The 24,163-nt window shown below is 49.8% G+C and overlaps 2 protein-coding genes across 4 annotated transcripts in view; one reads left to right on the top strand and one right to left on the bottom strand.

The window, feature by feature from the left end:
* LOC132396585 (5'-AMP-activated protein kinase catalytic subunit alpha-1-like) overlaps positions 1-7,130 on the bottom strand; it is a 40,458-nt gene extending 33,328 nt beyond the window's left edge. For both annotated transcript variants that reach the window (XM_059974265.1, XM_059974266.1), the window contains exons 1-3: positions 6,974-7,130; positions 6,071-6,212; positions 3,927-4,020 (exon numbers count right to left, since the gene is read on the bottom strand). In XM_059974265.1, coding sequence (XP_059830248.1) covers positions 3,927-4,020; positions 6,071-6,212; positions 6,974-7,115 — 378 coding nt within the window. In that variant the 5' untranslated portion in view covers positions 7,116-7,130. The remainder of the gene's footprint in view (positions 1-3,926; positions 4,021-6,070; positions 6,213-6,973) is intronic.
* Positions 6,253-24,163, top strand: part of c6 (complement component 6) — a 119,823-nt gene continuing 101,912 nt past the window's right edge. Inside the window, exon 1 of one of the 2 annotated variants that reach the window (XM_059974261.1) lies at positions 6,253-6,302. In XM_059974261.1, coding sequence (XP_059830244.1) covers positions 6,268-6,302 — 35 coding nt within the window. In that variant the 5' untranslated portion in view covers positions 6,253-6,267. Of the gene's footprint in view, positions 6,303-21,205; positions 21,353-24,163 lie in introns of those variants that run through there. The other variant, XM_059974262.1, reaches the window with a different exon arrangement.

Here is a 24,163-nt window from a genome sequence, read left to right as displayed (position 1 = left end):
CCACTCTCTGAGTAAAAAACATCCCCGACACCTTCTCTGTAACTACTCCCCAGCACCTTAAACCTGTGTCCTCTTGTGTCCATTTCAGCCCTGGGAAAAAGCCTCTGTCTATCCACACGATCAATGCCTCTCATCATCTTATATACCTCTATCAGGTCACCTCTCATCCTCCATCGCTCCAAGGAGAAAAGGCCGAGTTCACTCAACCTATTCTCATAAAGCATGCTCCCCAATCCAAGCAACATCCTTGTAAATCTCCTCTGCACCCTTTCTATGGCTTCCACATCCTTCCTGTAGTGAGGCGACCAAAATTGAGCACAGTACTCCAAGTGGGGCCCAACCAGGGTCCTATAAAACTGCAACATTACCTCTCGGCTACTAAATTCAATTCCATGATTGATGAAGGCCAATACACCATACGTCTTCTTAACCACAGAGTCAACTTGCGCAGCTGCTTTGAGTGTCCTATGGACTCGGACTCCAAGATCCCTCTGATTCTCCACACTGCCAAGAGTCTTACCATTAATACTATATTCTGCCATCATATTTGACCTACCAAACTGAACCACTTCACCTGCTCTTGACAAAGCCATGCTGACTACTCCTAATCATATTATAGCTCTCCAAATGTTCATAAATCCTGCCTCTCAGGATCTTCGCCATCAACTTACCAACCACTGAGGTAAGACTCACTGGTCTATAATTTCCGACTCCCTTTCTTGAATAAAGGAACAACATCTGCAGCCCTCCAATACTCCAGAACCTCTCCCATCCCCATTGATGATGCAAAGATTATCACCAGAGGCTCAGCAATCTCCTCCCCGGCCTCCCACAGTAGCCTGGGGTACATCTCATCTGGTCCCGGCAACTTATCCAACTTGATGCTTTCCAAAAGCTCCAGCGCATCCTCTTTCTTAATATCTACATACCCAAGCTTTTCAGTCTGCTGCAAGTCATCACTACAATCACAATGTTTCTTTTCCATAGTGAATACTAAAGTAAAGTATTCATTAAGTAACTCTGCTATTTCCTCTGGCTCCATACATACTCTCCTACTGTCACACTTGATAGGTCCAATTCTTTCACGTCATATCCTCTTGCTCTTCACATTCTTGTAGGATGCCTTGGGGTTTTCCTTAACCCTGCCTGCCAAGGTCTTTTCATGGCCCCTTCTGGGTCTCCTAATTTCCTTCTTAAACTCCTTCCTATTAGCCTTATAATCTTCTAGATTTCTAACATTACCTAGCTCTCTGAACCTTTTGTAAGCTTTTCTTTTCTTCTTGACTAGATTTGTTACAGCCTTTGTACACCATGGTTCATGTACCCTACCATAACTTCTCTGTCTCATTGGAACGTACCTATACAGAACTCCACATAAATATCCCCTGAATATTTGCCACATTTCTTCCATAATTTTCCCTCAGAACATCTGTTTCCAATTTAAACCTCCAATTTCCTGCCTGATAGCCTCATAATTCCCTTTACTCCAATTAAAAGCCTAACTTGTCTGTTCCTATCTCTCTCCAGTGCCATTGTAAAGGAGACAGAATTATGATCACTATCTCCAAAATGCTTTCCCACTAAGAGACCTGACACCTGACCAGGTTCATTTCCCAATACCAAATCAAGTACAGCCTCTCCTCTTGTAGGCTTATCCACATATTCCAACAAGAAACCTTCCTGAACACATCGAACAAACTCCACCCCATCTAAACCCTTTGCTCTAGGGAGATGCCAATCAATATTTGGGAAATTAAAATCTCCCATCACGACAACTCTGTTATTATTACACCTTTCCAGGATCTGTTTCCCTATCTGCTCCTCGATATCCCTGTTACTATTGGGCAGCCTATAAAAAACACCGAGTAAAGTTATTGACCCCTTTCTGTACCTAACCTCCACCCACAGAGACTCCGTAGACAATCCCTCCATGGCGTCCACCTTTTCTGCAGCTGTGACACTATCTCTGATCAACAGTGCCACGCCCCCACCTTTTTTGCATCCCTCCCTGTCCTTTCTAAAACATCTAAAACCTGGCACTTGAAATAACCATTCCTGCCCCTGAGCCATCACAGTCTCTATAATGACCACAACATCACAACTCCAAGTACTGATCCACGCTCTAAACTCATCCGCCTTGTTTACAATACTCCTTGAGTTAAAGCAGACACATCTCAAACCTTCAGTCTGAGTGCGTCCCTTCTCTATCACCTGCCTATCCTCCCTCTTGCACTGTCTACAAGCTTTCTCTATTTGTGAGCCAACCTCCTCTTCCCCAATCACTTCAGTTCAGTTCCCACCCCCCCAACAATTCTAGTAGTTCTCCCCAGTAGCCTTAGCAAAATTCCCTGCCAGGATATTGGTGTCCCTGGGATTCAAGTGCTACCTGTCCTTTTTGTCCAGGTCACACCTGCTCCAAAAGAGATCCCAATGATCCAGAAACTTGCATTCCTGCTCCCTGCTCCAATCCCTCAGCCACGCACTTATCCCTCACCTCATTCTTTTCCTATTCTCACTGCCGCGTGGCACAGGCAGTAATCCCGAGATTACTACCTTTGTGGTCCTGCTTCTCAACTTTCTTCCTAACTCCCTGTAGCCTTTTTTCAGTACCTCTTCCCTTTTCCTACCTACATCATTGGTACCAATATGTACCACGACCTCTGGCTGTTCTCCCTCCCACCGCAGGATATCTTGGACGCAATCCGAAACATCCCGACACTGGGACCAGGGAGGCAAACTACCATCCTTGTTTCTTTCCTGCGTCCACAGAATCGCCTGTCTGACCCACGAACTATAGAGTCCCCTATCACTGCTGGCTTCCTCTTTCTTTCCTTACCGTTCCAAGCCACAGGGCCAGACTCTGTGTCAGAGGCATGGCCACTGTTGCTTCCCACAGGTAGGCTGTCCCCCCCCAACAGTACTCAAACAGGAGTACTTATTGTCAAGGGGTACAGCCACAGGGGTACACTCTAGTACCTAACTCTTCCCCTTCCCCCTCCTGATTGTGACTCACTAGTCTGTCTCCCATGGCCCTGGTGTGACCACCTTTCTATCACCTCCTCGCTCTCCCTGACCAGGTGAAGGTCATCGAGCTGCATCTCCAGTCCCTCAGGAGCTGCAGTTTGACACACTGGGTGCAGATGTGGTTCTCTGGGAGGCTGGGAGACTCCAGGATCTCCCACATCTGACTACCGGCATTGAGTCTGTATTCACTGGAATTCAGAAGAATGAAGGGTGACCTCATTGAAAACTATCAAATGGTAAAAGAGTGATAGAGTGAACGTGAAGAAGATATTTCCTTTGTGGGAGAGTCTAAGAACAGAGGACGCGACTTCAGAAAAGGGGGTGTCCTTTTAGAACGGAGATGAGGAGGAATTTCTTTAGCTACAGAGTGGTCAATCTGTGAAATTCTTTGCCACAGGCAGCTGTGGAGTCTAAATCTTTATGTATGTTTAAGGCAAAGGTTGAAAGATTCTTGATTGGTCAGGGCACGAAGACATACGGGGGAACACTGAGGAAAAATGGATCAGCCATGATTGAGCAGGCTTGATGGACCACATGACCTAATTCTGCTCCTGTATCTTAAGGGTCTTACAGTCTAAAAAGCAGCTGCTTGGCCCAGGGAACAAACAGCTTCCAGATCCCATCTGCTGTGTCGTTCAGCCAAATCTGTCTGCACCCACCGCCGCCCCCCCCCCCCCCCCGAGCGGGGATACATCGGCCGCATCTGCACCCTGAGCGGAGACCCTCAGCTGTGTCCAAACCCCTTCCCGAGCAGAGATCCCTCAGCCATGTCTGCCCCCTGAGCAGAGACCGTCAGCCGCATCTGCCCCCTCCCGAGCGGAGACCCTCGGCCGTATCTGCCCACCCCCAGCCACTTCTACCCCTCAAACCCAGCTCCTCTTACACTCACAGGCTAATCTCACCTTGCCGTTCTTACAGATGTAATCGAAGAGCTCTCCACCTGACACATATTCCATCACCATGAATATGTCCGTTGGAGTACTGATCACTTGATACCTGGAAGGTGAATGGTGAACAGGTGAGTGAACATGTCTCACCCCCAACGATTGACAGAGATTACACTGTGGGTTGGGTGGGAGGAGGGAGGAGAGAGGAGACAGCCGACAGCCTCCTCACATACCACGTGCTGACAAGCTCCTTGTCAGACATACAAGCTGTTTCAGGGAGTGAGGGAATCATTCTCCCAAAACCTTCAGTCATATTGCCAGCAGCATCTCACACCCGAACCATCCACTTCACTAGCTACAGAGGCTCGATACACACAGAACTCCCAAACACCTCCTGAATCAGCAGAGCTGCTGAAACCTCCTCAGTAACCTTGTAATCACCAGGTATGTCCAACTCACCCAAACCACTCATCACCGAGCACTGTTGCCACCCAGTCACACGAATGACCTACGGGCTCAGCGACACCCACCGTCCACGGGCTTGACAAGTCAGCTCGGATTGGCAACAACATCTCCTCCACAATCTCCATCAGTAGAAGTACACCACAAAGCTGTGTTCTGAGCCTTCTGCTTGACTCACTGTACACTTTTGACTTTGTGTCTGAGCACAGCAGCAATATTGTTATTGGCAGAGTCAATGGTGGTGATGACTCAGCATACAGGAAGGAGAGTAAAAATCTGGCTGAGTGGTGTCATAACAACCATCTCTTACTCAATGTCAGCAAGTCCAAGGATCTGATTACAGACTTCAGTGGAAGGAGACCAGAGGTCTACGAGCCAATCCTCATCAGAGGGTCAGAGGTGTTATTAATTTGGAGGACCTGTGCCGGGCCCAGCAAGAGCAATTATAAAGAAAGCATGGCAGTGCCTCTACTTCCTTAAGAGTTTGCGAAGATTCAGCATGACATCTAAAACTTCTATAGATGCACAAGACAGTATCCTGACTGGTGCATCACAGCCTGGTATGGAAACACCAATGCCCTTGAAAAAAAAATCCTACAAATAGTAGCGGATACAGACCAGTCCATCACGAGAATGCTCTCCCAATCGTTGAGCACATCTACATGAAAGTTGTCACAGGAAAGCAGTATCCACCATCAGGGACCCGCACCATCCAGATCTTTCACTGCTGCCATTGGGTAGATGGTACAGGAGCCTCAGGACTCACACCACCAGGTTCAGGAATAGTTATTAGCCCTCAACCATCAGGCTCTTAAACCAAAAGGGATAACTTCACTTGCCTCATCACCAAACTGTTCCCACAGCCTATGGATTCACTTTCAAGGACTCTTCATCTCATGACCTCATTATTTATTGCTTAATTATTCTTTTGCTTTTTTTAGTTGTACAGTTTGTTGTCTTCAGCACACTGGTTGAATGGTCAAGTTGGTGTGGTCTTACATTGACTGTTATGTTATCTTATAGGTTTATTGAGTCTGCCCACAGGAAAATAAATCTCAGGGTTGTATATAGTGACATACATGTACTTTGATAACAAATTGACTTTGAACACCAACATCCTGCAGACTGAAACAAAAACAATAAAAAAACAAAAAAACAGGCTTAAAAATAAACGTATAAACGTTAAACAGCTCAAAATAAAACTATAGCTCCACATGTGCCCTCTCCTGAGCTGTGCACAACCTCAGCCTCTCATGTCCCCGACAACTGCAAATAACCACCCATTCATCCAGCATCCTCTTTGATTTTCTACCTTTGGACAGGAGACTCCCATGCATAAAAACAATAACGGCCAGGATAGGAAACGCTTCCTTCCCTCAGGCCATTTTGACTCTGAACTCCCTGCCACATCACATTCAAAGTGTCACTGGTTAATCTGTTCCATGCTTGACAATATTTAATTGATGTACTTTACTTTGTTTACTTATGTGTAATTCATTTGTAGATTTTGTTTGTACTTTACTGCTAGTTTGAGTTATGTGTACTATGTTTTACACCCTGGGTTGCAGAAATTGTCTCATTTGATGGTATACATGTATGTAGTTAAATGACAATAAACTTCACTTGATCTCCCCCCCCCCACAACCATACTCCCCTCCCAGTCAGTCTTCAACCCCAGATACACCCCCAAAACTTACAGTTTGATGATGTGTGGGTGTCTGAAGAGTTTGAGGTTCTGGATCTCACGTCGGATTTTGCCAACAACATCCAGGCTGCGGATCTTCTGGCGGTTTAGGATCTTCACCGCCACCTTGTGCTGTGTCAGCTCGTGCATCCCCACTGCAAGACAGTGAGGTGCACTCACAGAACTGGTGGAGGGTGCAACAGGGCGAGGATGCGTGCGGTGGCAGGGTCTCTAAGAAGGAAGAGGTACGATTCTGTGAGAGCATGGGCTGCCTGTGTAAGATTAGCTCTGAGATCGGGGTGAGAGATGGGGTGAAGGAAAATGGGCAAGGGTTGTAGTGAGGGCAGTTAGGTGAGGTGTGGGTTGTGGGTAACAGGACATGGGAAGGGTATAGCGGAAGATGGCGCCGATCTGATATGACGGGAGAGTTGTGGGGATGATGGTGGTTTGAGATAAGGGAGGGAAGTTTTTGCACTGAGGGCAGGGGGATTGAGCCCAGATATGGTGTTGGGAGAGGGTAGACCTTAGGCAAAGGAATGTGGCAGCTATGCACAGGGGGCTGAGGTGGATGTGAAGGGAGATCTTGTGTGCCGGGGTGGTGCCTAACTAAGGGAGAGGATCTAGTCTGACGTGGTGGGCTTGGTATGAGGGGTAGGAATTAGTCTGAGGGAGAGGGAATCAGGTACGAGAGAGCGTTGCCTGGCCTAGGAGGTGGGGCCTTATCTGCAGGGAGGGGTCGAGCATGAGAGGACGGAGCTTGACCGATTGGGGCAAGGACTAGTCTGAATGAGGGGGGGGACAATCTGAGGAGGCGGGGCAGTGTCTGAGGGAAGGGGCTGTGATGTTGAGGCGCAGCCTGCGCTGCGGAAGCAATGCCGCAGGTTCCGAGACGCGCGAAGGCTGGCGCCGCACTCACCCTTCACCTTGCCGAAGGTGCCGACACCAAGTGTGTCGCCAAGCCGATAATGTCCGATCTTCACCCGCCCGCCCTCCGCCTTCTGCTTTTCCGTCGCCATCTTCCGCCGGTCCGTCGCCTGCGCCGGAAGTGACGCTTCCATCGCTCAGCGGCCGGTGGGCGGTGACCAATCCGTGTGACGTGGCGCGCAGGGGGTGGGGCGACGTTGTGTCGGCCTATCCCCGCAGAGCGGTGGGCCGGCCGGATTCTTGCTTCCTCTGAGGGTAAACGCTGGAACTCCGCCCCTCTCCAGCGCAGAGTTCTGAGTAAAGTTATTATCAAAGTTCACATGTTCAAAGTTCCCTGAGATTCTTTTCCTGCGGGCACACTCAGCAAATCTATAGAATACTAACTGTGAACAGCATCAATGAAAGAGCAGGAACATAGAAGACAACAAGCGGTGTAAATGCAAATATAAATAAACTAGGAATAAATAAATAACAAGAGCATGAAGTAACAAGGTACAGGGTCCGGAAGGTGAGACCATCGGTTGTGGGAACACCAGAAATAGAATGAGTCCAAGACCTGACAGAATCAATAATAAAATCGATAAAAGATCGTACCAACTTGGGCATTTAATCAGAGTGCAAAACACAACAAACTCGGCAAATAGAATATTACTAAGCAATAAATATCGAGAACATGAGATGAAGAGTCCTTGAAAGGGAATCCTTAGGCTCTGGGAACAGTTCAGTGATGGTGATGAAGTTGAGTGAAGTTTTCCCCTCTAGTCCAGGAGGCTGATGGTTGAGGGGTAATAACTGCTCCTGAACCTGGTGATGTGGGTCCTGAGGCTCCTGTACCTCCTCCATGATGTTTGAGGGGTAATAACTGCTCCTGAACCTGCTGCTGTGGGTCCTGTGGCTCCTGTACCTCCTCCCTGATGGTTGAGGGGTGATAACTGCTCCTGAACCTGGTGCTGTGGGTCCTGAGGCTCCTGCATCTCCTTCCTGATGGTAGAGGGATGATAACTGCTCCTGAACCTGCTGCTGTGGGTCCTGAGGCTCCTGCATCTCCTTCCTGATGGTTGAGGGGTAATAACTGCTCCTGAACCTGGTGCTGTGGGTCCTGAGGCTCCTGCATCTCCTTCCTGATGGTTGAGGGGTAATAACTGCTCCTGAACCTGGTGGTGTGGGTACCTTCTTGCTGATGGCAGTAGTAAGGAGAGAGCACGGCCTGGGTGGTGGGAGTCCTTGAGGCGCCTGAGAGAGTGTGGATAACTTCACGCACCTCAAGTCTGAACTGATTCCTGTCAGGGTCCGATCCGGAACTGCATTCTGGGTTTTGATCCAATCCGGAGGCTCCAGACTCCGGGTCCTGCAGTTGTCCCTCCCGTCACCCGTGATCTAGTTAGGACCCTCCTGGTTCAAGGAGACACACCTGTAACTCATTGAGCTGCAGGTGTTTATGAGGGGCCTTGGGACTGGGACCAGGTGGGTGGTCGTTTTGTTCTGTTTCTCCGCCGGCTCCGAAATCTGCTTTGCATTCTGTGATTCCGCCCGGGTTCAGATCTTCTCTTCATCATGCTTCTCTGCCCTGTACCAGTACTGCCAGGTTGGTCCTCTCCCCCACCTTTCTTCCCATGCGCTGGTCCCCCTTCTCCGCTTGGTTTTGTTTTTCACGCGGTTGCATTGTCTGCCGGCCATTTCCAAATTTTCCCGTTGTCATGGCTGTTGTGTTGGTCGACCTAGACCTATGCCCGTTCCTACCCCTTTCCCCTGTCGGGCACGTCTGGCCGACCTGCCTCGGCCCGGCGGGGGTTCTGCCTGTTCCTATCCCTTTCACTCCGTCGGGCGGATCTGGCCGAACTGCCATGGCCTGGCGGGGGTTCTGCCTGTTCCTACCTCTTGCCTCCGTCGGGCGGTTCTGGCCAATGGGCCGTGGCCCGGTGGGGGTTCTGCCCCCTCCTTCTCTGCCGCCCGAACTCTGGGATAGTGCCCGCACCCACCTAGGGGTCTGTGTCGTGCCCAGGCCTCCGGTGTTTCCGCCTGGGAGGCGCCCCTACCCGGGATACATGCGGCCCGCCCAGGGAGGGCTCTCTGCTAGCCTATCGCCACCTAGACCTGTCTGTCTGCCTGAACCCCGGGGACCTGTCTGTCTGCCTGAACCCGAACCCCGGGAGCCGCTCTGCTCCGCCTGCCTGAACTCTATCTGCCTGAACCCCAGCTACCCTCAAGTGCCATGGCATCCCCATCCTGCCCTCCCCCTAGTACCTCAGTGCCTGCGTCCTGCGTTTGGGTCCATCCAGCCCCTCCTGACAATTCCACAACCTACAGTACGGGCTCACACCACAGCTCGTGTTTTCAGTATTATTTATTTAGTATTGTTTTCCTCTGCATGGTAATGTATGTTAACCCTTACATTCTCAGAATCATTCTCCTGAATGTTCTCTGGACTCTCTCCAATGTCGGCACATCTTCTCTTAGATAATGGGCCCCGAACTGTGCACAATACCCCAAGTGGCATCTGACCCATGCCTTATAAACACTCAGTGTCACATCCTTGCTTTTTTATTCTAGTCCTCCCGAAATGAATGCTAACATTGCTTTTGCCATCTCACCACCATCTTCACCTGCAAGTTAACCTTCAGTGAATTCTACACAATTATTCCCAAGACCCTTTGCATCTCTGATTTTGAATTTTCTTCCCATTTAGAAAATAGTTTACGCTTTTATTCCTTCTACCAAAGTCCATGACCGTCCACATCCCAACACTGCATTCCATCTACCACTTCTTTACCCACCTGTCCAAGTCCTCCTGCAAACTCCCTGCCCCTCCACCTGTCTCTGTATTATCAGCAAACTGTAAGTTTAGGTGTTCATGGATGGAGGTAACTGTCAAAGAAAGGAGAGAGAGAAGAACCGGGACCACCAACCACCATCAGCGTTGGCGGAAACGCTGGAGTGTGAAATGACGGATGTAATTACCGGACACCTCAGAAAGGATGACAGGGTTGAGCAGAGTCGGCATGGAACAAGGACCAGTGTCAGAAGGAGAGGATAAAGACAGATGTATCAGTACTATAGTGGTGTGCAGAGGCCTGAGGGAGGAGATGGCCAAAGTTGACTGGAAGGGGACACTAGCAGGGATGATGGTAGGGGCACTAGCAGGGATGATGGTAGGGGCACTAGCAGGGGTGATGGTAGGGGCACTAGCAGGGGTGATGGTAGAACAGTAATGGCTGGAGTTTCTGCTAAAAAACCAAGTCCTGTGGCGATGGGCAAGTGGCGAAGCAGCAGGTGTGGATACACTGGAAGCTGTAGTCACAAACCTGCACACAGGCGGCCCAGGGCATTGGGTCGTTCTCCGCTGGAATGAAGCAGCAGTGAAGCTCGGCAGCCCCCTGGGTGTCTGAGCAGTCCTCTTTAGGAATCGCTCTGCTCACCTCCATGGAGGAAGGGGCTAGAAAAGGTGCCTCAAACATAGCCTGCTTCATCTTGCCCTGGCCAGCACACCGCGGCTGACAGGGATCCCACTCAGCGGTCGAACTACAAAGAAGACGAAAGTGAAGGTGCTCATCCTTAGCACATGGAGCGTGTGAACTCTGCTTGACATCATCAAGGCTGTCAGACTAGAAAGAACAGCACTGGTTGCTAAAGAATTAGCCCGCTATAACGTGGACATTGCAGCACTCAGCGAAACACGCCTAGCAGACAAGGGCCAGCTTACAGAACGTGCTGGTGGGTACACCTTCTTCTGGAGCGGTCGCAGCAGCACTGAATGATGAGAGGCTGGCATTGGATTTGCCATCCGATCCCACCTCGCTCGTAAACTTGCCAAGCTTCCAGAGGGCATCAACGATCGGCTGATGACGCTTCGGCTCCCGCTTGGCAATAAGAGGAGTGCAACGCTGATCAGCGCATATGCCCCAACAATGACCAACCCAGATGACATCAAAGATAAGTTCTATGAAGAACTTGACACCCTCATAGCAGCAGTCCCACAGTCAGAGAAGCTTATTGTCCTCGGGGACTTTAACGCCAGAGTGGGGACAGATTACCAGACCTGGGAAGGGATTCTTGGAAGACGTGGTATTGGCAAGTGTAACAGCAATGGCCTGCTGCTCCTCAAGACATGTGCTACGCATGACCTTGTCATCACCAACACCCTATTCCACCTCCCTACCCATAACAAGACATCTTGGATGCATCCATGCTCCAGACACAGGCATCTGATCGACTATGTCATCACCAGAAAGAGGGACTGGCAAGACATGAGAGTGACAAAGGTCATGTGTGGAGCTGACTGCTGGACGGATCATCGACTCATAGTGTCCAAGTTTAAATTTCACATCCTGCCTGTGAGAAGACCCCAAGGCCAGAAGACTGCAAAGAGGCTCAATGTCTCCAAGCAGCGTAGTTGCAGAAGAATTTTGTGAAGACCTAGATAGCAGGCTGCTTGACACACCCCAGGATGACCACACCAGCACTGAAGAGCAGTGGACGGCTTTCAGAGATGCAGTCTACTCTACTGCTCTCGAACATCTCGGAGCAGCAATCCGTAGACATCAAGACTGGTTCGATGAGAACGACGAGGAGATACAGGCATTGTTGTCAGAGAAACACCAACTGTTCAGAGCGCACCAGAACAATCCCACATCACAAGTGAAGATAGATGCCTTCGCCAGCACAAGACGGAAAGTGCAGAAGAAACTCCGTGAGATGCAGGATGTCTGGTTCAGCAATAAGGCCGATGAGATCCAGGGCTACGCAGACAGTAACGACACCAAGCGTTTCTACGACGCTTTGAAGGCTATGTATGGACCTCAGTCCTTTGGCTTCTTCCCCATCCTCAGTGCAGATGGGACTCGGCTGCTGACAGAGAAAAAGCAGATTTTGGAGAGATGGGCTGAACACTTCAACCAGGTCCTCAACCGCCCTGCCAAAGTCAATGATGAGGCCATTGCTCACCTACCTCAGGTGGAGATCAACCTGGACCTTGACAACCTCCCCACAGAAGAAGAAGTCAGAAAAGCCATCAGGCAACTTTCTTGTAGCAAAGCACCAGGACCAGATGCAATCCTTGCTGAAGTCTACAAAGCAGGAGGCCCATTCACGATGCAGAAGCTGGCTGAGCTCTTACAGTCTATGTGGAATGAAGGAACGGTCCTGCAGCAGTTGAAAGATGCCAGCATAGTCCACATCTACAAGAGGAAAGGCAACCGCCAGTCTTGTGACAATCACCGAGGCATCTCCCTCCTGTCCATAGCTGGGATGATCTTGACTCGCGTCCTGCTTAATCACCTTCTCCAACACCTTGAGCAAGGTCTCCTCCCAGAAAACCAGTGTGGCTTCCGTGCAGAGCGTGGAACTGTCGACATGATATTTGCTGCACACCAACTCCAGGAATAATTTCAAGAGCAGCACAGCGACCTCTTTATGACCTTCGTCGATCTGACCAAGGCATTTGATTCAGTCGGCAGAGATGGCTTATGGAAGACAATGGAGAAGTTTGGCTGCCCTAGCAGGTTCATCATGATTGTTCGGCAGTTCCACGATGGCATGATGGTGAAAGTTTTGGATGCTGGTGACAAGTCAGAAGCCTTCCCAGTGACGAACGGTGTGAAGCAAGGATGCGTTCTCGCCCCTACACTATTTAGCATGGTCTTCTCTGCTATGCTGAATGATGCCTTCCGTGATTGTCAGGATGGTATACACGTCAGATACAGGACTGGCGGTGGGCTATTCAACCTCCGGCGTCTATAGGCTGTTACAAAGGTAAAGGAGGCCGTCGTCAGAGACCTCTTATTCGCTGATGATTGCGCCCTCAACGCCAGCACAGAGCAGAAGTTGCAGCGAGAAATGGACTGCCTCTCACAAGCCTGTGACAACTTTGGACTTACAACCAGCACCAAAAAGACCGAAGTGATGTACCAGCCCGCACCCGGAAAGCCCTACCAGGAACCATACATCACAGTAAAGGGGCAGAAGCTACTGGCAGTCGACAGCTTTACTTATCTGGGCAGTATTCTATCATGAGCAGTGAACGTAAATGCAGAGATCAGCAACAGAATTGCCAAAGCCAGTGCTGCCTTTGGGAGACTCCGTGAGAATGTATGGGAGTGGAGAGGACTCAGCCTTACCACCAAGCTGAAGGTCTACCGAGCAGTGGTTCTCACCACCCTCCTCTATGCCAGCGAGACCTGGACTGTCTACAGCAGACACGCTAAACAGCTCAACCACTTCCACTTGAGCTGCCTCCGCAGACTTCTCCACGTACGATGGCAGGACAAAGTCCCAGTCACGGAGGTGCAGGAGCGGGCTAGCACCCACAGCGTCAACACCCTCCTACAGAAAGCCCAAGCCAGATGGGCTGGCCATGTCGTCAGGATGTCTGACAGTCGACTACCAAAACAGCTGCTGTATGGAGAGCTGAGCCAGGGCAAGCGCTCAGTTGGAGGGCAGAAGAAATGTTTCAAAGATTGCCTCAAAGTGTCCCTCAAAGACCTCAGCATCAATCCCAGTAGCTGGGAATTGCTTGCTCTGGACCGCCAACCTGGTGGAGCAGGACCACTAAAGGAGCGTATGCAGCAGAAATCAGACGCACCACAGGGGCTCAGAGGAAATGCGCCACGCACAAGGCTCGAGCTACCTCCACTTCCACTGCAGCACCTACCCTCATGTGTCCCACATGTGGGCGAGCTTTCAGGGCCCAGATTGGCCTCACCAGTCACCTCCAGACCCACAGTCACAAACCCTCCACCTGACAGAAGTCGTGGTCGTCTTCAACTCCAAAGGACAAACAACAATAGTGATGTACAGAGGCCTGAGGGAGGAGATGGCCAAAGTTGACTGGAAGGGGACACTAGCAGGGGTGATGGTAGAACAGCAATGGCTGGAGTTTCTGGGAGCAATTTGAAAGGTGCAGGACAGATACATCCCAAAAATGAAGAAGTATTCTAAGGAGAGGATGATATAACCATAGCTAACAAGAAGTCAAAGGCAGCATAAAAACCAAAGAGAGGGCATATAATACAGCTCAAATTAGTGGGAAGTTAGAGGATTGGGAAGCTTTTAAGTACCAACAAAAAGTAAAAAGCCATTAGGAAAGGAAAGATGAAATTTCCCAAGATTCTGATACTGATTCTTGTGAATTGTAAATGTCATTCCACACTTCAAGAAGGAAAAGAGGCAGAAGAAAGGATATTATAGGCCAGTCAGTCTGACCTCAGTGGCTGGGAAGATGTCGGATTATTAAGGATGAGGTCTCAGGGTACTTGGAGGCACGTGATAAAACAGGACAAAGTCAGCATGGTTTCTTCAAGGAAAAATCTTGCCTGAGAAATCTGTTTGAATTCTTTGAGGAAATAACAGGCAGGATAGACAAAGGAGAGTCAGTGGATGGTGTTTATTTGGAGTTTCAGAAGGCCTTTGACAAGGTACCAAACATGAGGCTGCTGAACAAGATAAGATCCCGTGGTACTACAGGAAAGGTACTAGGATAGATAGAAGATTGGCTGATTGGCAGGAGACAAAGGAAATAAAGAGGGCATTTTCTGGTTGGCTGCCAGTGACCAGAGGTGTTCTACAGGGGTTGGTGCTGGGACTGTTTCTTTATACATTATATGTCAATGATATGGATGATGGAATTGATGGCTTTGTGACCAAGTTAGCAGATGATACAAAGATCTGCTTCACTAAAAGATGAACTCAATGTCTTCTATACCCGCTTTAAAAGAGAGAATATTACTACAGCTGTGAAGATCCCTGCTGTACCTGATGACCCTGTGATCTCTGTCTCAGAGGCCGATGTTAGACTGTCTCTAAAGAGAGTGAACCTTCGCAAGGCAGAAGGTCCTGATGGAGTACCTGGTACAGCTCTGAAAACCTGTGCCAATCAACTGGTGGGTGTATCCAAGGACATTTTCAATCTCTCACTGCTATGGGTGGAAGTTCCCACTTGTTTCAAAAAGGCAACAATTATACCGGTGCCTAAGAAGAATAATGTGGGCTGCCTTAATGACTATCGCCCAGTCGCATTCACATCGACAGTGATGAAATGCTTTGAGAGTTTGGTCATGACCAAACTGAACTCCTACCTCAGCAAGGACCTGGACCCATTGCAATTTGCCTATCGCCACAATAGATCAACAACAGATGCAATCTGAATGGTTCTTCACACGGCTTTAGACCACCTGGACGACACAAGCACCTACATCAGGATGCTGTTCTTCGACTAACACCAGCATTCCCACAATCCTGATTGAGAAGTTACAGAACCTGGGCCTCTGTACCTCCCTCTGAAATTGGATCCTCGACCTCCTAACCAGAAGATCACAATCTGTGTGGATTGGTGATAACATATCCTCCTCACTGACGATCAACACTGGTGCACCTCAGGGGTGTGTGCTCAGCCCACTGCTCTACTCTCTAGATACCCATGACTGTGTGGCTAGGCATAGCTCAAATACCATCTACAAATTTGCTGATGATATAACCATTGTTGGGAGAATCTCAGGTGGTGACGAGAGGGCGTACAGGAGTGAGATATGCCAACTAGTGGAATGGTATCACAGCAACAACGTGGCACTCAACATCAGTAAAACGAAAGAGCAGATTGTGGACTTCAGGAAGGGTAAGACGAAGGAACACATACCAATCCTCATAGAGGGATCAGAAGTGCAGAGAGTGAGCAGTTTCAAGTTTCTGGGTGTCAAAATCTCTGAGAACCTAACCTGGTCCCAACATATCGATGCAGTTATAAAGAAGGCAAGACAGCAACTATACTTTATTCGGAGTTTGAAGAGATTTGGCATGTCAACAAATACACTCAAAAACTTCTATAAATGTACCATGGAGAGCATTCTGACAGGCTGCATCACTGTCTGACATGGAGGGGCTACTGAACAGGACTGGAAGAAGCTGAAGAGGGTTGTAAATCTAGTCAGCTCCATCTTGGGAACTAGCCTATAAAATATCCAGAACATCTTCAGGTAACAGTGTCTCAGAAAGGCAACATCTATTATTAAGGACCTCCAGCACCCAGGGGAAGCCCTCTTCTCATTGTTACCTTCAGGTAGGAGGCACAGATACCTGAAGTCACACACTCAGGGATTCAGGAACAGCTTCTTCCCCTCCACCATCCGATTCCTAAATGGACATTGAACCCTTGGACACTACCTCACTTTTTTTTTAATATACAGTATTTCTTTTTCTGCACAATTTTAATCTATTCAATATACGTATACTGAAATTGATTTACTTGTTTATTTATTTTTCTTCTTCTAGATTATGTATTGCAATGAACTGCTGCTGCTAAGTTAACAAATTTCACAACGATAAACCTGATTCTGATTGTGATAGGCTGAGAGGCAGTTAGTCTACAGGAGGACTTGGACAGACCAGGAGAATGGGCAGAGAAGTGCCAGATGGAATACGGTGTCGGGAAGTGTATGGTCTTGCACTTTGGCAGAAGGAATAAAGGTGCGGATTATTTTCTAAACGGGAAGAAAATTCAAATGTCAGAGGTGCAGAGGGACTTAGGAGTCCTCGTACAGGATTCCCTAAAGGTTACTTTGCACATTGAGTCAGTGGTGAGGAAGGCAAATGCAATGTTAACATTCATTTCAAGAGGGCTAGAATATAAAAGCAAGGATGTGATGCTGAGGCTTTATAAGGCACTGGTGAGGCCTCACCTTGAGTATTGTGAACAGTTCTGAGCTCCTTATCTTAGAAAGGAAGTGCTGGCCTTGGAGAGGATTCAAAGGAGATTCACGAGAAAAAATTGTATTGAATTTGTTTAAATCTTACATCTATTCCACAACGTGAGGGAGTAAAGATCTTTGCATTATGACTCCATCACAATGTACAGACATGTGAGTTTAGAAGTCTAATGGCTTGTAGAAAGAAGCTGTCCTGTAGCCTGTTGGTCCTGGCTTTAACGCTGCAGACGGAAGCAGCTGAAACAGTTCATGGTTTGGGGTGACCGGTGACCCCGATGATCTTCCAGGCCTTCTTTACACACCTGCTGCTGTTGTTTTTTTTTACCACAGAGCCGGTGTGTACAGTCCAGGTGAGATCATCGGTGATGTGTATGCTGAGGAACTTGAAACTACTCACCCTCTCAACTGCAGACCCACTGATGTTGATCAGGCTGAGCCTGTCTCCATTCCTCCTGTAATCCACAATCAGATCTTCTGTTTTTCGCTACAGAGCCGGTGTGTACAGTCCAGATGAGATTTTCAGTGATGTGTATACCAAGGAAATTGAAACTACTCATCCTCTCAACTGCAGATCCACTGATGTTAAACAGGGCGAGCCTGTCCCCATTCCTCCTGTAATCCACAATCTGCTCTTCTGTTTGGACATTAAGGGCGTTGATCCCCATAAGGAAAGAATTTGCATATGAGGAGCGATTGATGGCTTTGGGCCTGTACTTGCTGGAATTTAGAAAAATAAGGGGGTGTTCCATTGAAATCTATCGAATATTGAAAGGCCCAGACAGAGTGAATGTGAGGAGGATGTTTCCTACAGTGGGGGAGTCTAGGACCAGAGGGCACAGATAGAGTGGATGTGGAGAGGATGTTTCCTACAGTGGGGGAGTCTAGGACCAGAGGACACAGATAGAGTGGATGTGGAGAGGATGTTCCTATAGTGGGGGAGTCTAGGACCAGAGGGCACAGATAGAGTGGATGTGGAGAGGATGTTTCCTACAGTGGGGGAGTCTAGGACCAGAGGGCACAGATAGAGTGGATGTGGAGAGGAATTTTCCTGTAGTGGGGGAGTCTCAGACCAGAGGGCCCAGCCTTAGACTAGAGGGATACCCATTTAGGACAGAGATGAGAAGGAATTTCTTTAGCCAGAGGGTGATGAATCTGTGGGATTTGTCACCAGAGATGGCTGTGGAGGTCAAATCATTGGATATACAATATTTAAAGGGGAAGTTGATATGTTTGTGATTAGTCCAGGCATCAGAGATTATGGGGAGAAGGCAGGAGAATGGGTTGAGAGGATCAGCCATGATGGAATGGCGGAGCAGACTCGGTGGCCCAAATAGACCAACACAGCTGGCTTTATGGTCTTAAGGAAGGGAAAATCACACTTGCTGAACGTACTGAAGACCTTTGAGAGACATGATAAGGGGGATCAGTAGATGTGGTGTATCTGGACTTCTGGATAAAGTTGCATACAGCAGGTTGGTTAAATAGCAGTGTGTTCGTTAAATGATGTGAGATTGGCTTGTGTTGATGCTTGAAGGAACCAACTGCCAGGGTATTAAGGACAACCTACAGGTGCAGCAGCTGATTAGCAAGGTTCAAAGGTCAGCAATCTTGGCAGTCAGGCGCTAAGGAGACCCCATATGGATGGCTGTCATGAGGGTCAATGACCTCTCCCTCAGGTTAATGGGGTCAGAGGTCAATGTGAGTCCAGAAGCTGAGGCTCAAAGATCAAAGCTGTGACAGTGAGTGCTGGGGTCAAGGCCCAAAGGTCAACCCTGTGACAGTGAGTGCTGGGGTCAAGGCCCAAAGGTCAACCTTGTGACAGTGAGTGCTGGAGTCAAGGCCCAAAGGTCACACTCATGACCAGCAAGTGCTGGGTTGATGCCCAGAGGTAGACAAAGCCTGGAGGGAAAAGCCGAAGGTTGAGATTCAGAGGCAGCATGTCTGGAGTAAGAAAGCCCGCAGTTGAAGACGGAAATCAACAAGGCTGGAGGTAGAGGCCAAAAAGTCAAGTCTCCAGGTCCAGGCCAGGGACTGGAGGCTGGGGGCCCAATATCTGTGAGTCTGAGAGACTGGGGCCAAGGATTAAAGGCCCACTGCTGGTGAGTGAGTGGGGGACTGGGACAGGGGTTTGTTTTGCTGTTGTTGGAGCTGCTCTGCTGGACATTGTGGATATGATATGTCAGTGCCAGAACATGTGGTGACCCTCGTGGGTTGCCCCAGCACATCCTGGACTCAGTTGGTCATTGACCCGAGTGACATATTCCTCTATATGTTTTGTGACAAGTAAAGCTAACCTTTTAAATCTTAAGGTTCGTAAACAAGACCTTGCTGTTGGCTAATCTGCTCAGGCTGTGGGCTGTCTGTTCACTGACCCCAGCTGCTTTCCCTAGCTGTGTTTTGGAAAAGACTCCCATTTGGTTTTAGAGTCCAGAGGCTGTTAGGAAAGGCACGGACCATCAGTGATCCTGTCTCTCTGCTCCCCTGCGTCTCTGCTGTCCATTTCAGCTGTAACACAGCCAACATTCCCTCCCCCACCATCCCATTTACTGGAAGTAATACACCCCTTCCCAGCACCAGCTCCAGACTGACCTCAGGGGACAGGAGTAACAGCTGGGAGCACTCCATATCTGTTGGAGCCCAGATGACATTGGTGCTCGATCCCTGTAAACACTTATTCCCCGTAAACACAAACTGTTCCCATTCAGTTCCTCAGCCTGTCCCAGGGGACAATCCTTGTGGCTGTCGGCTCCTCCTTAGTCCAGGAACGTCCACCCAGTCTCATACCCTCAGTGTTTCTGCTCCTGGACTGTCCCACCCACTTCCCGAAAGTCTGTCTATGAAACTACGGCCAGCCGGGCCCTCCCCCATCAAACACCCACCGTATCATACCTCCCCTCCCTCCTCCACGCAACTCCCTCTTATCCCCTCCCCATCTCCTCCTCCTCATCCCCTCCCCATCTCCTCCTCCTCATCCCCTCCCCATCTCCCCCTCATCTCCTCCCCATCACTCCCTCCTCCTCACCCCATCCCCTCATCCAATCACCCCTCTCCCTCCTCATCCCCTCCCCCTCCCCCATCTCCCCTCTCACTCCTCCTCATTCCCTCCGCATCAACCCCTCATCTCCTCCCTATCTCCCCCTTCCCATCACCCCTCTCTCTTCTCCTCATCCCCTCCCCATCACCCCCTCATCCCCTCCCCATCACCCCCTCACTCATCCTCATTCCCTCTGCATCTCCCCCTCATCCCCTCTCCATCACCCCTCCCTCCCCTCATCTCCTCCCCATCACTCCCTCCTCCTCACCCCATCTCCCCCTCATCCAATCACCCCTCTCCCTCCTCCTCATCCCCTCCCCATCTTCCCCTCATCCCCTCCCCATCTCCCCCTCCCATCTCTCCCTCATCCCCTCCCCTCATCTCCTCCCCATCACTCCCTCCTCCTCATCCCATCTCCCCTCTCCCTCCTCCTCATCCTCATCCCCATCTCCCCCTGATCCCTTCCCCATCTCTCCCTCTCCCTCCTCACCCCTTCTCCCCCTCATCTTCCTCCTCATCCCCTCCCCATCTCCCCCTCATCTCCTCCCCATCACTCCCTCCTCCTCACCCCATCTCCCCCTCATCCAATCACCCCTCTCCCTCCTCCTCATCCCCTCCCCATCTTCCCCTCATCCCCTCCCCATCTCCCCCTCCCATCTCTCCCTCATCCCCTCCCCTCATCTCCTCCCCATCACTCCCTCCTCCTCATCCCATCTCCCCTCTCCCTCCTCCTCATCCTCATCCCCATCTCCCCCTGATCCCTTCCCCATCTCTCCCTCTCCCTCCTCACCCCTTCTCCCCCTCATCTTCCTCCTCATCCCTCCCCATTTCTCCCTCACCCTATCTCCCCCTCACCTCCTCATCCCCCCCTCACCTCCTCATCCCCACTCCATCTCTCCATCTCCCCTCTCTCTTGTTCATCTTCCTCACTTTCCTCCTGTCACCTTCACTCCAAACCACACCACCATTCTCTTATCCATGTCCACCCCCTCCCATATTACTGCCCCTCTTTCGCCCAGTGAGGCACTCCCTCAGAACCACCCCTCCCATTCTGGGATGCTCCTTCGCTGCAGTACCTCTCCTGGTGCTCCCTCAGTAGCACCCCTCCCATAGTAGAAGCTCCCTCAGTACTTCCCCCTCCCATAGTAGAAGCTCCCTCAGTACCACCCCTTCCTGTGGTGGAAGCTCCCTCGGTACCATCTCTCATGATTGGAAGCTCCCTCAGTACCACCCCTCCCATGGTGGGAAGCTCCCTCAGTACCACCCCTCCCATGGTGGGAAGCTCCCTCGGTACCACCCCTCCCATGATGGGAAGCTCCCTCAGTATCACCCCTCCCATTGTGGGAAGCTCCCTCAGTACCACCCCTCCCATGGTGGGAAGCTCCCTCAGTACCACCCCTCCCATGGTGGGAAGCTCCCTCAGTAACACCCCTCCCATGGTGGGAAGCTTCCTCACTGCAGTATCTCTCCGTGGGCTCCTATCACCTTCCTGTCCCTGCCTATCCTGTTTTGTTTTTCTTTCTGCCCCATCGGCAGCCGTGTTTAGAGGAAAATAAATCTGTGATCCGATAAACCAACAGAGGCAGGGGGATAAACAGGGGAGCATCCAGCCAGACGGAATTCAGGCTGGGCTGTGGACACCGGGGTGAGTACCATCTCCGTCAAGGCAAATTCCTTCCGCCTCTGATAATACCTCGCTGTCACCTTACTCTACACAAACTCAAGTGCCTTCCAGAAAGTTCTGGAACAAAGGTGCACATATCTCTTTCCTCACTTTTTCTCATTACATTTTGGTTGAAGTGCTTGCAATTCCATAGTAGATAGCTCGGGAATCAGAATTGGGTTTGATCTCACTGACGTGTGAAGTTATTTGTTTTGGTGGCAGTGGCTCAATGCCGAACATAAAGATGACTATAAATTAGAGTAAATACAGTGTGCAAGAGTGAGGTAACGGGGTAATGTTCATGGGCCGTTCAGAAATCTGATGGCGGAGAGGAGGAGCTGTGCCCAAACGTCGAACGCACTGCCTCGCTGATGGTGGGAGTGAGAAGAGGGCTAAACGATTCACGAGGATGTCGGTGGGACTGGAATTGTAACGAGAGACTGGACAGGCTGCGGTTGTTCTTCAGCACAATACTCGTGTGGTCTAAGCAGGGCTTCAGAGAGCTGGAACGTTACTGTGCCTGTACCCTGCTCCACGCAGGTTCAGTATCACCGGCATACATCGTGAAATTGGTGGTTTAGCGGCAACAGTACAGTGAAGCACATGATAATTAAAACTGTAAATTACAATTTAAACAAAACAAAATTAAATCCAATAGTGCAAGAAGAGAGTCAGAATAGTGCACATGGGTTCATAGACCGTTCAGCACTCTGATGGCTGTCGGAAGGGAGCCATTCCTGAAACGTTGAGTCTGTGTCTCCTGTTGTAACGGGAACAGTCCCTGGACAGATACAGAAGCTAGTGGGAGAGTTTTATTCAATAAAATGAGACGCCCTTGGAGGAAGGCCCTCTTGACCCAATACATGACATTTCAGATGCTACAGATCAAAGGTAAAAGCAGGTCAATTCAGACTGACAGACAGACATACTTTATTGATCCCGAGGGAAATGGGAAATTCTGTAGTTACAATATATCTGCAATGCTTCCTTTGAATTAGAGGTAATTTTCACACCTCCTTCTTTGTACCCACGGGGTGACTGTTAATCAGCATTGTCTCGTTTGCAATTAACTGCTGTCCACAGCTCCAGGAAACTATTGACCAGGGCTGCAGATAAACTTAATATACAATCCATGTTCAGGTATTCTCCTCAGGTCCTGCCTCAATGACTACCTTCCCGTTGCACTCACACCCATCAACATGAAGTGTTTCGAGAGGCTCGTCATGAGGCATATCAAGACCCTGCTGCCCCCCTCACTGGACCCCCTGCAGTTTGCGTACCGTCCCAACTGCTCAACAGATGACGCCATTGCCATCACCCTCCACCTGGCCCTAACCCACCTGGACAAAAAAGACACGTACGTTCGGATGCTGTTAATAGACTTCAGTTCAGCATTCAACACAATCATCCCTCAGCACCTGATTAGAAAGCTGAGCCTACTGGGCCTGAACACCTCTCTCTGCAACTGGATCCTAGACTTCCTGACTGGGAGACCTCAGTCAGTCTGGATCGGGAGCAGCATCTCCAACACCATCAAACTGAGCACGGGGGCTCCCCAGGACTGTGTGCTCAGTCCATTGCTGTTCACTCTGCTGACCCACGACTGTGCTGCAACACACAGCTCGAACCATATCATCAAGTTCGCCGATGACACGACTGTTGTGGGTCTCATCAGCAAGAACGACGAGTCAGTTTACAGAGAGGAGGTGCAGCAGCTAACGGACTGGTGCAGAGCTAACAACCTGTCTCTGAATGTGAACAAAACAAAAGAGATGGTTGTTGACTTCAGGAGGGCACAGAGCGACCACTCCCCACTGAACATCGACGGCTCCTCGGTAGAGATCGTAAAGAGCACCAAATTTCTTGGTGTTCACCTAGCGGAGAATCTCACCCGGTCCCTCAACACCAGCTCCATAGTAAAGAAAGCCCAGCAGCATCTCTACTTTCTGCGAAGGCTGAGGAAAGTCCATCTCCCACCCCACATCCTCATCACATTCTACAGGGGTTGTATTGAGATCATCCTGAGCAGCTGCATCTGCAAAGCAAACAACATTATGAAGGACCCCATGCACCCTCATACAAACTCTTCTCCCTCCTGCCGTCTGGGAAAAGGCACCGAAGCATTTGGGCTCTCACGACCAGACTATGTAACAGTTTCTTCCCCTAAGCCATCAGACTCCTCAATACCCAGAGCCTGGACTGACACCAACTTACTGCTCTCTACTGTGTTTATTGTCCTGTTTATTATTTATCGTAATGCTTGCACTGTTTTGTGCACTTTATGCAGTCCTGTGTAGGTCTAGCGTAGTTTTTTCTGTGTTGTTATTACATAGTTCAGTCTAGTTTTTTGTACTGTGTAATGTAACACCATGGTCCTGAAAAACGTTGTCTCATTTTTACTATGCACTGTACCAGCAGTTATGGTCGAAATGGCAATAAAAGTGACTGGACTGGACTTGGGATTATCGATTGCTCAGTCCTCAGGTAGATGTACGGGCTGAACCATCACCCATGTATTCTGGTGTAGTGTGGGCAAGAGTTAGTGGTGACGAGGGTCAGTGTTTGGGTCAGTGACACTGTGGTCAGTGTGACTGTGGTCAGTGTTTGGGTCAGTGGTCACTCTGGTCAGTGTTTGGGTCAGGGTGACTGTGGTCAGTGTTTGGGTCAGTGGTCACTCTGGTCAGTGTTTGGGTCAGGGTGACTGTGGTCAGTGTTTGGGTCAGTGGTCACTCTGGTCAGCGTTTGGGTCAGTGTGACTGCGGTCGGCGTTTGGGTCAGTGTCACTGTGGTCGG

The sequence above is a fragment of the Hypanus sabinus genome, chromosome 7, assembly GCF_030144855.1.
Source record: "Hypanus sabinus isolate sHypSab1 chromosome 7, sHypSab1.hap1, whole genome shotgun sequence".
Lineage (NCBI taxonomy): Eukaryota > Metazoa > Chordata > Chondrichthyes > Myliobatiformes > Dasyatidae > Hypanus > Hypanus sabinus.
This window is presented reverse-complemented; position numbering and strand designations above follow the sequence as displayed.